The 11,746-nt window shown below is 36.7% G+C and overlaps 1 protein-coding gene across 1 annotated transcript in view; it reads right to left on the bottom strand.

Moving 5' to 3' along the window:
- Positions 1–1,892: 1,892 nt before the first annotated feature.
- The window catches only part of LTN1 (listerin E3 ubiquitin protein ligase 1), a 31,946-nt gene continuing 22,092 nt past the window's right edge, over positions 1,893–11,746 (bottom strand). The window contains exons 21-30 of the mRNA XM_058018246.1: positions 11,022–11,166; positions 9,733–9,943; positions 9,221–9,458; positions 8,399–8,473; positions 7,386–7,572; positions 6,784–6,955; positions 5,277–5,497; positions 4,571–4,765; positions 3,763–3,930; positions 1,893–2,928 (exon numbers count right to left, since the gene is read on the bottom strand). Coding sequence (XP_057874229.1) covers positions 2,866–2,928; positions 3,763–3,930; positions 4,571–4,765; positions 5,277–5,497; positions 6,784–6,955; positions 7,386–7,572; positions 8,399–8,473; positions 9,221–9,458; positions 9,733–9,943; positions 11,022–11,166 — 1,675 coding nt within the window. The 3' untranslated portion in view covers positions 1,893–2,865. The remainder of the gene's footprint in view (positions 2,929–3,762; positions 3,931–4,570; positions 4,766–5,276; positions 5,498–6,783; positions 6,956–7,385; positions 7,573–8,398; positions 8,474–9,220; positions 9,459–9,732; positions 9,944–11,021; positions 11,167–11,746) is intronic.

Genomic DNA, 11,746 nt, shown 5'->3' with positions numbered 1-11,746 from the left:
AGTGCACAAGAGATTTATAGTAGATTCAAAACAAAAATCGGGAGTTGATGCGAGCTTAGAGTTTAAGCTCGATCAAAGAAAAAGAGGGGGGACTGTTATGAACAAAAACTCGGTTAATATTTTTTTATGAGAAAAAGTTTCAAAAAGGCAGCCAGACCACTGGCCCTGCCCAAGTTCTATGTGTTTTGTTATTGTAATCACGGGTCGTTGTCGTTAATGGTTGTTTTTGTATTAGTAAAAGCCCTGGCTGGGGCGAGGTAATGGCCCTTCTCCTGGGTGGGGACCTTGCCCGAAGCTAAGTTGTACCTTTCCCAGAATAGTGAAGACACCTGAGAAGGTGGGGGGGGTTATGCAAAGTGACTCGCAAGACCAGAATGCTTTGTGGGACCCCCATCTCCAAACTCATGGAGAAACCCCAAAAACAACGAGCCACCTAAGAGTTGAGAGACTGGAGTGATGTCTGGACGTGAGGAACCGAGTGCTGAGCCTGCAGAGACGCGGAACACCTTCGGACCCTCTCGCCCTGACCACGGGAGTTGACCCCGGAGCTGAGACCAGGCCGACTGAGTGGGAGAAACAACATCTGACACCATCTTATGGGATCAGGAGACCCAAAAAGGCTCCCAAGAGGATCTGATCCCCAGCTCTGCCCCTGGTGGACAGAGCTGCGCATATCCTCCTCCTCTGAGTCGCCCTGGGAGACGACGGACGCTGCAGACCCGTCGAGCCGCCCAATCCTGAGCTGATCACTTTAAGGCATTACACAGGAGAAGAAGTCTCCTGGCCCTGTTTATTTCAGCAGCTTTTCCCTTATGTAGTCCTTTGTTGTATTTTTGTTAAGGTTTAATAAACCTTTTTAAATTTTCAAAGTTGTCTCTCACATGAAGCATGTCCAATCCTGGGGTCTCTCACTATAAGGACATTGAAGTGCTGGAGCGTATCCAGAGAAGGGAACAGAGCTGGGGAAGGGTCTGGAGCACTAGGAATAGCTGAGGGAGGTGGGAGAAAAGAAGAGACTTTCTCACTCCCCACAATTCCTTGACAGGAGAGTGGAGCCAGGTGGGGATCAGGCTCTGCTCACAGAGAACAAGGGACAGGACAAAATAGAACAGCCTCAGGTTTTCAATGGCACTGGGGCAGGTTTAGATTAGATATTAGGAAAAAAGGGTTGTCAAGTTTTGGAACAGGCTTCTCAGGGAAGTGGCCAAGTAACTATAGCTGGAAGTGTTCAAAACCCCTGTGGATACAGCACCTGAGGAGACTGTTTAATAGTGAACACGGAGGTGGTGCTAGGTTTATGATTGGATTTGAGGATCTTAAATGTCTTTTCCAACCTTAACAATTCCATGATTCAAGGCAGGCTATTACTGCCCTGAAATCTCTGGGCAGCAGTGTGGTTATAATTGTACTCCCTTTTATCCCATTTTACAAGGAGAATACTACTGTGGAGTAGTCTAGATGAAGAGTACTCATCCATGAAAAGGTATTAAGGTATCTGCCTTCAGATCAATGACCTTGCAAAGAAGTAATTTAGAATAACCAAAGTGATGAAACAGAGGCAATGATGGAGTTTTAGCATCAGTAACTATGAAACAATACAGTTTGTTCCCTACTCTGTCTTTTCAGTTAGACCTTCTCAATACCAGCTTTAAATCCTTTCCATTCTCACCTACTCAAAACAAAAGGTCAAGGAATTTCTCCTCTGGCAGCCCAGCATTATCTGTTAAAAATACAGACTTCAGTTATCAACAGCTAAAAATCTAAAATAATAGCTGTTGAGGTACAGCCAATTGACCATGCTACAAACTCGGCCTCTGAAAATCTATAAAATTAATTTCTAAAAGTTTATCACACACAGGAAGAGATAGCAAACCAGAGACTACAGAGATTGACAACATTTATTTATTTATTTATTCCCCACTTCTATTGACTTTTCAAAGAAACCCACCACAAATACCATCCAAGTTGGAATATACTAGTATGCTACCACTGTTTAAAAAAATGGCATGAAAAAATGTATAGTTGAAGGCTATTAAATTCTGATACATTTGGATGCTCACTTAAGAGTCCTTATTATTCTAGGACAGTGGAAGTACAGTAGACATTTGGTGATAGCTAATTTGCCAGCTCATGAAGACAAACAAGAACTGATCAGTGCATCTGCCTTCTCTTTAAAAGCCAATCAGCAATAAATAGATGGTATCATTGTGATGCAGGAACTTTGTTGGTCTCTCTCCTTAGTTGGCCTTCTGGGTTTTCATGATTTTAGGCTACTGGATGGTTGGGGAGTTTTGGCAAAAAGAAACTTTGAAAGGTGAAAGTTCATTTTATTAGAAGAGGCTATGTTTAAATTTTATGCTTTAACAGATTATCACCCCAGTTTCATGCCTTAATGTCTAACAGCAAACGTATTCTTTTTTCCCCCAAAAAAGGGACTATTATGAATGCATTATAATAAAAAACCAAATCTTTAGGTGGTAACCTATGCTATATTCAGCTGTTATATTAAGAGGTATCACCTGGGTTAATTACATAACACCACGTTAGAATATGCCTAAAATAGGAGTTTTTAATTAACTATGCTGTGGCTTAAACATCATTTTTCAGACATAACTCCACATTATTTCTGAAAATTTTAATATATCTTAAAAATATACCAATTAAAATAATTATTGTTATATATTTCTTTATATCAAAGAAGAATCTTCAAATTTACAAAAAGCCAGTCCAGAGGTGTGTCATATTCCACTAGTGAAAAACTTAAAGTAACTGACATTATTTCCAAATAGTTAACTTCTTTCAACATACAGTTTATTGCCTGCTCTTTAGTTCTTATTTGGCTCACAGAAAGAAGAACGTTTTGTTTCACAAGAATGTCTCTCGACAGAGTGGACATGTGGATTTGTTGCTGGATGAGAACCATTTGTACTGAAAAAGAGAAATACATCTGTTTAATATACGAAGGCAAGCTGAGTACAGAAACACTAGTACATCATCAATAACCATTATTGCCAAGGATCTGTGTTAAGCTGCACCAGGGCAGGTTTAGACTGGACAACAGGAAGAAGTTCTTCACAGAAGAAGTGACTGGGCATTGGATTGGGCTGCCCAGGGAGGTGGTGGAGTCACTGTCCCCATGACTGAATTATGACACTAAGTGCCACATCCAGTCTTTTCTTAAACATCTCCGGAGATGTTTAAGAAAAGACTGGATGTGGCACTTAGTGTCATAGTCCAGCTGACAAGGTGGTGTTAGGTCATAGGTTGGACTTGATCTCAAATGTCTTTTCTAAGCTAGTTAATTTTGTGATTCCGTGAATGTAACTATCAAAACATTACCTATACTTAAAAAAAAAAAAAAACAAGAAACGGTAAAAAAACCCTTTTCACTCACACATGTATGCATGTGTGTATGTATATATGTATTTGTATATACACTTATTAGACATACACTATGTAGCAGCTCTTCTTTCATTACCTGCCCTTACATCTTAGTACAAAATTCACAAAAATAACTTATGAGTGCTGTTAATCCCAGATACTCCAATGACAAAGTGGAAAATTGTTGGTAATACAGTAGAAGTTTCTGGTTTAAACTATATGGATAGCCAGGCTGGATGGGGCTTGGACAACCTGGTCTAGCAGAAGGTGTCCCTGCCCATGGCAGGAGGATGGAACAGATGAGCTTTAAGCTCCTTCTGACTCTGCTCTATGATTCTAGGGTATTTTGCCTATTTGAAAAGATTTACTCCAGGTACTTACCAAGCAAGCTGAATGAAACTTTTTCTTGCATGTTCTGCAAGCTTTTTTGGGAAGAGAATAGTTTGAACCATGAATGACTGAAAAACAGATCATGCAATCTTCAACCCCTTCAAAACGTTTATCCACATTATTTTTCCACAAAGATAAGCCTTCCATAATACTTCCATTCTAAAAGAGGGAAAAGAGCTGTTAATACCGGAGAACTCCTTTGAACTATTCCTGTTGTAGTCATAAAAACATGAAGGAAACAAGGCCTGAAGGATTTACAATCTGAAACTACATGCAATACATGCAGTGCATAATTTATAATACTCTGATCTACAGAAAAGTGAGTATTCAATAGTGCAGGAAGAGCATATTCAGGAGCACTTAAAAACAGATTTTGAAATTTTCAATCACTGCTTTGTTTTGGTCTAACCACAGATTATGCCATTTCAGCAACCACCAGTCTTTTAGAGAATTCCATGGATGGGGTTTTTGGTTTTGATTTTTGTTGTTGTCATTTGTTTGTCTGTGTTTTTTTTCAAATTATAGTTGAGATGATACTGACACACAGGACAAACACTGGGCCATGTCTTAAGAGATCTAAATTTTCAACTTGGGCTGCGGATTTAACAGTAGGCTGATCATTTTACCTCTGTTGATGTATCTGGAGAAAAGCAGATGGTAAGAGTGACCCAATTCTACAAAGGTTTGCAATCTAATGAGATCTATTACACAGATCTATACAATACTGCATTACTAGGAATGTTTTTCTGCTATAAGGACTTATTAAGTTTTCAAAACTAAGAACTTTATTGAAATTCACCTGATGTGTAAGATATGTGCTTAACTGTAGCATCCAATTGCGCCACTGCTGTACAGCTACACCAACTCTCTTTCCACTCTCAACTGTTATGCATCCCAGTGGATAATTTGATGGAAGCTGTATTATTAGTTCAATAAATATATCATCAACAGAATAGGTTGCAATGACTTCTCGTGCTGCAGACCGAGCTTTAACCTTTGAAAAAAAACACATATTAAAAAATGCCATTCAGCATCTCTAGTCTTTGTATATATATATATATATATATATATATATATATACACACACTATAAACACATTCCTATGCATATTAAATGATTTTCTTAGATCAGGTAAACACTTTTTTCAAGGAAAACAAAAATCTATTCATATCTCAATAAACTAAAAAGGAATTACCAGCCAGTTTTCAATCTACTGATTGATTACATCTTTTAATAAATAAAAAGTAGTATATTGATAGCAGTACCTTCCACTTCCTCAAATTCTTCAACATCCTAAAATCCATTCTTTCAAGTTTTTTGCAAGCAGAATATTAATAAACATCAATTTAATTTATTGATACCAAGCAAAATTATGTTTAATCAGTCATTTAGAACAACAAAATCGCAATCATAAAAACAGAACCAGTCTGGTTCTGAGAAGTAAAATTTCCTGAAATGTTTGCAAAAAAATCAAGTAAATTAAAAGAAAGAACAAAAAGTCTTACTGTCATGCCGTTAAATAACTGTGTGCTAGTCTGAACAGAAGATATCTCCTGGGAGGAGAGCACACTGCTGACATATTTGCTTGTGAATTTATCCACAACATTGAAGACACGCTTCTCACAGCTATTCCACCACAGCCTCACCATGGCTGGCAGATCTTTCAGTGTTATATGGTACACAGAGCAGGCCAAGTGTGGGATCTGGGATGACAGCCCCGCAGTCCCTGGGAGGGAAAGAAAAGGTGTTGAAATACTCTTAATACATTAGTCACGGAAGTTGGTGCCTCCACACCACATACAAATTTCTGATTCCAATACAATTGTGGTACTTGGAATTTCATGTACATGTTCCTACTACTGCAATTCTAATGGCCTGTTTGACTCACCCCTTCTTCACCAGGCTGTTTTTTTTGTTCCTTAGCCTGATACTCCACACCTCAGAATTCACCTTTTCATTTAGAGACTCAACTCCAAGTGGACACCAGGAATCAAAAATAATTTTATATTGTAGAAATCACAAAACACTCACTTTGGAGTGAACAAACAATAAGGTGTTTGGAGGACAGCTGAGCTTTGCAAGCATGTCAAGTTCCACCAACAGAGGTTCAGTTTGGATATTAGGAAATAATTCTTTGCTGAAGGAGTGAATAAGCATTGGAACAGGCTGCCCAAGGAAGTGGTGGAGTCACCATCCCTGGAGGTGTTCAAAAAACACACAGACAGGGCACTTTGTGATATGGTTTAGGGGACATAGTGGTGTTCAAAGGGTGAACGTGGATGATCCCAGAGGTCTTAATGATTCTATGATGAGTTAAGGGAAGACTTTCCCTTGGGATGTCATGTTAGTAATTCTTTCTTACTGTCATGCAGATAAATTGTTCTGCAACATACAGTGATGTCCAAGAGAAAAATTAAGAAATGGAAACTCAATTTCCTTGTTTATATCTATGTAGGTACATTAAAAAAATTAAATGAAGGGACTTCAAAATCTAATTCCCTTTTTCATGTTTCTCAGGTAAAAAAAGCAGCGTATCTTCTCTCATCATCACTGATTAACTGGGTCTTTTGAACAACATGACAAAAACAACACACAATTTAACATCTCAAACATTTAAACATATATATTAAAATGGTTTTTAATATTTTGAATTTATATATTGAAATACAATAAAATATGGACATTTTATTTAATATTAAAAATTATCTCTAGAAGCAATGGTTTCAGAATAGATCACACATTTCTAGTGTTTTGGAATTGTTAAGTTCATGATTCAATAGTAGCAATGTATTATTCCTGACTTTTGTTTTTCTTGGTTTCTCTGATAAACATGTCAACTTTAGTTAAGTTTCAAATGGGGAGAGTCAACAAAAGATTATTAAACATATGTATGTATTTGTCTCTCTGTGTATTTGTTTTATAGGTAAGATTTTCTAAATAAGTATTTTTAAAAAAAACAGCTTATTCAAATAGAACAACTCTCTCAAATGCACAAATAGAGTTTTTACTAACCTTTGACATCTAAACGAAGCTCTTCAGTAAAGAAGGTTTTTGTGTCCTTATTTGGAACTTCTGAAGTTGGCCCAGAAAAGACAGGGTTTTCAGGCATAAGCCTGAACAAGTGATAAAGCAGTTTATTCAAGCTTTTAGTTCTTCTAAGGTATTGTGAGTAGAGAACGCGTAGCTGGTAGCATTAAAAAAATTCACAAAAAAACCAAAACATTGTAAATACAGCTTACTCTGTAAATAATACAAATATGTCCTTGCAGGGAGGAACAGCAACATTGTGACTCAGAAGCAGTGTTTAGAAGACAAGTTTACTTCTCTGCACCATTTTGAATGATTAAAAGATTATAATATGTACCAAGCTTGTTTGAAAATGCAAGAAAGAGTCATCTTTTCATGAATCTTAGTTCTTCGTTGCTCTAATTTTACCATCCTCAAATACAGTGGTGCAGAAATCTAAGTCTATTGGTGATTTCAGAATTTTCACTAATTTCACAGAAACAAGGGATAAGAAATTACATAATTAAAAGAAAACGGCTGGATGAAACTGAGACTGAAACTAAAAAAGTAGGTTAAGAAATTCAGTTAAAAAGACTCTGAAAATATACCTGAGAAGAAGCTGCTTTAAAGAAAGCTAATGTTAACTTCCAAGTCAGAAGATATCCTAGAACAAGGCAGAACTCATCACTCAGGGGTTGAATAACTGCAAATTCTCCAACTGGAATGCATTCCAGGATGTTTTCTAGCAAGAGTTCTTGAGTGGCCAGGATAGACATAAGAGCTGCTGGAGGTGATCTGTGGAAAAATATTATCTGGAATAGTAAACTCAAATCTTGAGCACAGCATGAACTGAATTTAAGTTCATAGCCTTCCTAGAGAGTCATGAAAATAAAGCCATGCATGCAGATTATAAAATAAGCCTTTTATTACAAGAAAATTTACGTTTTTAAAAATTTCTTCTTTTTCCCTGAATGGGAGAATTGGTGCTTTTACCTTCTTAGAAGACAAATTTAAACTGAATGCTGATCACTTCATATGGGAGTGGTCTATGGCTGATCTGATTTAGCCTACATCATGGATAGCCGCTTTGCTTGCTTTCTCTGGAGTCACACCAACAAATGAACAACTGAACAATGATCTCCTAATCACTGTTGGCTCTAAGTTGAAAAGCCTTTTGCTTCTCTGCAGTTAGGAAAGGTATTAATCACTGGGCTGAGGTTAAAAAGGAGTTTTAACCAGTTACTGCATTCTCTCTTCAAACCAGAGAATTCACAGGATTCAAGCTGTGTAAAACACAGACTTAATTTTTTGTTCTGTTTCAAGTAACTGAAATTACCTGTGCAGATACATCCTGAATACAAGTAAAAATTTGCTAAGATTTCCTAATATACAGCATTTAGTCCAGTAACTGCACCTAAAACCAACTGCAAATACTGTCTCCAGTTTTAGTGCAAAGGACCCCAATATTTAACATTCTACATATTTATAACCTTATTGTCATAGCTATGCAATTTTTTAACATCTCCTACTGACAGCTACTCTGCTGCAAATTTCAAGCTTTTAACACATTTTAAAAATATGGAAGACAGTCCTATAAAAAGTGAGGGAAAAAAATACACACAATGCCAATTCCTCCTCTTCATCACCATAGGACTTGAGATCTTCATCATCAAATTTAGGCAATTCAGGCATTAGTCTATAGAAATATGGAAAGGAAATCAGGTTTAATTTAAAAATAATTTTAATAAACTATTTTAATATATGTGATGCATAGTTCTTTGCTTATCAATATCAACATTTTGACAGACAATAAAATAAAGGCAGTTATTCCTTAACAACAACACCACAGAATCTTTCAGAAACATGCCACCATCTTTGGTCAAGAGTGACACCCAACAAGCATGTATCCTTGCTCACTTCTCTTTCCAGACCTCTTACTTTTCCTGAGCCATGCTAAAATAAAATTCTCTATCAGAATAAAGCTATTGCAACTTTATGCCTCAGTATAAGTGAAAGATAATGGTGGCTGGCTTAAGCCATCTGCCTTGCAATTGCATTTTGGGGAGCCACATGCACAAATTTTACAAATTCTGTATTGTCTCTCTGGGTATTAGAAATATCCAAGAAGTTCACAGCAATACTACCTATCTGTATTTACTTTCTTACCTAAATGAATGTTTACATTTTAGGATTCCATGAGTGCTAAAATAAGGGCAGAAAATAAATACCTTTCTTAAGTCTGCAAATACAATTAACTTTAGCATTCATAGTTTTATATAGTGTCCTCCAAAAAAGAACACAAATTGCCCAGTTGAGGATTTTCTCCCATAATGGAACATGATTTTGCTACAAGTGCATATTCTATAGCACATAGTGCATATTTTTAAGAAAAGGGGCAGGAGGGTTGAGAGGCAATGAGAGTGAAAAATTTGTTGCTTCTTACTTATGCAGCATATGGTAGACAGAAACCTGTACAGGTCGAGCCCGGAAAAGCAATAACGGACAGAGTGTGTTCAGTAGAGTCTGGAGTTTATCTGGAAGATTTGTCTTCTGGCCTGCAACAAACTTTGGTGGCAGCTTATGGTTTAAGAACTGGTCCTTTGAGATGTAAGTTAGAGCTTCACCCAAAGATGATAATACAGAGTTCTGAAAAGAGCCTTTTGATGCATTTTTGGTTTCTCCTGTTTAAAAGAAAACATGTTGTGATGCAGAATGTATGGATGATACCATAAACAAGTTCTGCTGGAAACAACTCAAGATTGCACTTGACAGGTTCCATCTAATCTTAACAATCTCTATGTGATATGCAATCACTTTACTAATTAACATGTAAGTGTTAAACAAACTGAGTTGTTATAAACTCTATTTACATTATGTTCCTGTAAATTCAAAAATGTGGCCTGTTCAGTTCTATTTCAAAACAGCCTGGCTGTTATCCCCTTGTCATATACTTGCCTGTGATTTTCACCAACAAGGGTAACAGCAAATTGTGAATTCCCTCAGAAAAGAATTCCTTCCATTCACTGACCAAGTTCTTAGGAAGAACAGTACTGTCAGGAGCTGCAGCCTCAAAGTAAGCGCTAAGCGCAGATGCCAAGTCACAACTGACACAAGCAAAAATCTGCACAAGCGGGATATGGTAAAGCAAATGGCTTTCACTTGTTGTCTAGGAGGAAATAAACACAGAGGAAGATTCCTTAACCATAAATTTGCATTAAAATTTGTTTCACATTTCCTGTCTACAACAGAAAGTATAATTTCAAAGACAATTAAATTGCAAGAACCATTCGAAAATTCTGTGGGCTGGGTAGGTTGGGTTAAAAATAGAAATTGTACTTCAATAGGACTACCTGAAATTAATTCCCAAGTCTCACCAACATTAGAAACATGGATTGTTTCCATTACATAACCTTCCTTATAATGACAAAAAGAAAATTCAATGGACAACATACTACTAAAAACTGGAAATTATTGAAGTGGTTATCAGGCGAATATTTCCTCTCCCCCAACAAAGCTGCTTTCATTTTATCTTTGTTCTTACTCATTCTGTCAGAAAGGAGTATCATTATCAATTAAAAATATTCCCTACTTAGTCTACACAACAAGATTTTCTTATAAGGTTGTTGCTTGTTTTTAAACAAAATACATAGTTTTAAGGCACATACCATTAGGTAAGATTAATCCTGAGACCAAGAAAGGTCACATGAAATTTCCAGCCTGCCCTTCTGAATGCACAGGTGACAGAGAGTGACAGATTCTGTATATTTATTTGATTAATCAGTAAGTAGTCATCTGACTACTAACATTACTGTCCTCTTTCCTAACAGCATTAGAATATAACTTTGATACTTCATGTGATCAGTTAGATATTGAAATGTAGACATTGCTTTTCATTCAGCTGATTTTGATGTATCATGTTAAACTATGTTTTAAAGAAATATTATTTTTCAAGATAGAGACCTACAGCAGATATATTTCAAAATTATTCTCCAATTACCAATGCCATTATTAAATATCGTATTACTTGAAGAGTGAGCTGATTTTATCTCCAAACACAAAAAGAAACAGGACAGTATAACTGCTTGTGCTTTTAAATCTTTGTCCAAAGTCCAACATAAACTGGATTTTGTGCAATTCTACTTATCATTGTGTCACGAATTTGGCTGAGATTACAGTGTCATTGCCATATTCAGGGAATAATCAAAAAGGTAAGTACATTCAAAGTGAAGATCCTTCCATATTACCTCTAACCAAGCCAGCATGGAGCACATCAAGAAGTCCCACTCATTATCAGACAAAGGAGCTGCAGAATATTTCAGCAACAAGGGAAGGTAACGCATCAACTCAATGTTGAAACCAAGCAATTGAGCACTTGCTTCTTTCAGACTGCTGTAATAAAAATACAACCAAAGCTTACATAGATTCATATTGTAGACCTGAGTATTCATATTCTTGCCTTCACTCCTCCTCACAGGACAAATTTGTCTGGCACCACAATGCTATGTTCTGTGTGCTTTTGATATTCTGTCTTTCAAAGGTAGAGTGCTACATTAGCTGCCAAGTCTAAACAAGATTCCTAAATTACAGATTCATACATTTCTACAATTTAAACATTTGCTCAATCAATATACTTACATAAATTAGGAGTGTCAGCAATTTTAATTAAATCAATGCAAGAAAAATAATCATTTTAAAGTTACCAATTTAGGAAAAGTTATTAGCTCTCAAGTGTCCAAATACTATATATTATATATTATAGGTTTAGATTAGCAGGAAGAAATTCTTCCCTGCGAGGGAGACCTTGGCACAGTTGCCAGAGGAGCTGTGGCTGCCCCATTCCTAGAAGTTCAAGCCCAAGTTGGACAGATCTTGGAGCAACTTGGTCTTACGGAAGGTGTCCCTGCCCATGGCAGGGGTTGGAACTGGATGAGCTTTAAGGTCTCTTCCAACCCAGAACACTCAATGGTTT

The sequence above is a fragment of the Melospiza georgiana genome, chromosome 2, assembly GCF_028018845.1.
Source record: "Melospiza georgiana isolate bMelGeo1 chromosome 2, bMelGeo1.pri, whole genome shotgun sequence".
Lineage (NCBI taxonomy): Eukaryota > Metazoa > Chordata > Aves > Passeriformes > Passerellidae > Melospiza > Melospiza georgiana.
The sequence above is the reverse complement of the archived record's forward strand: the minus strand, read 5'-3'. Positions and strand labels throughout refer to the sequence as shown.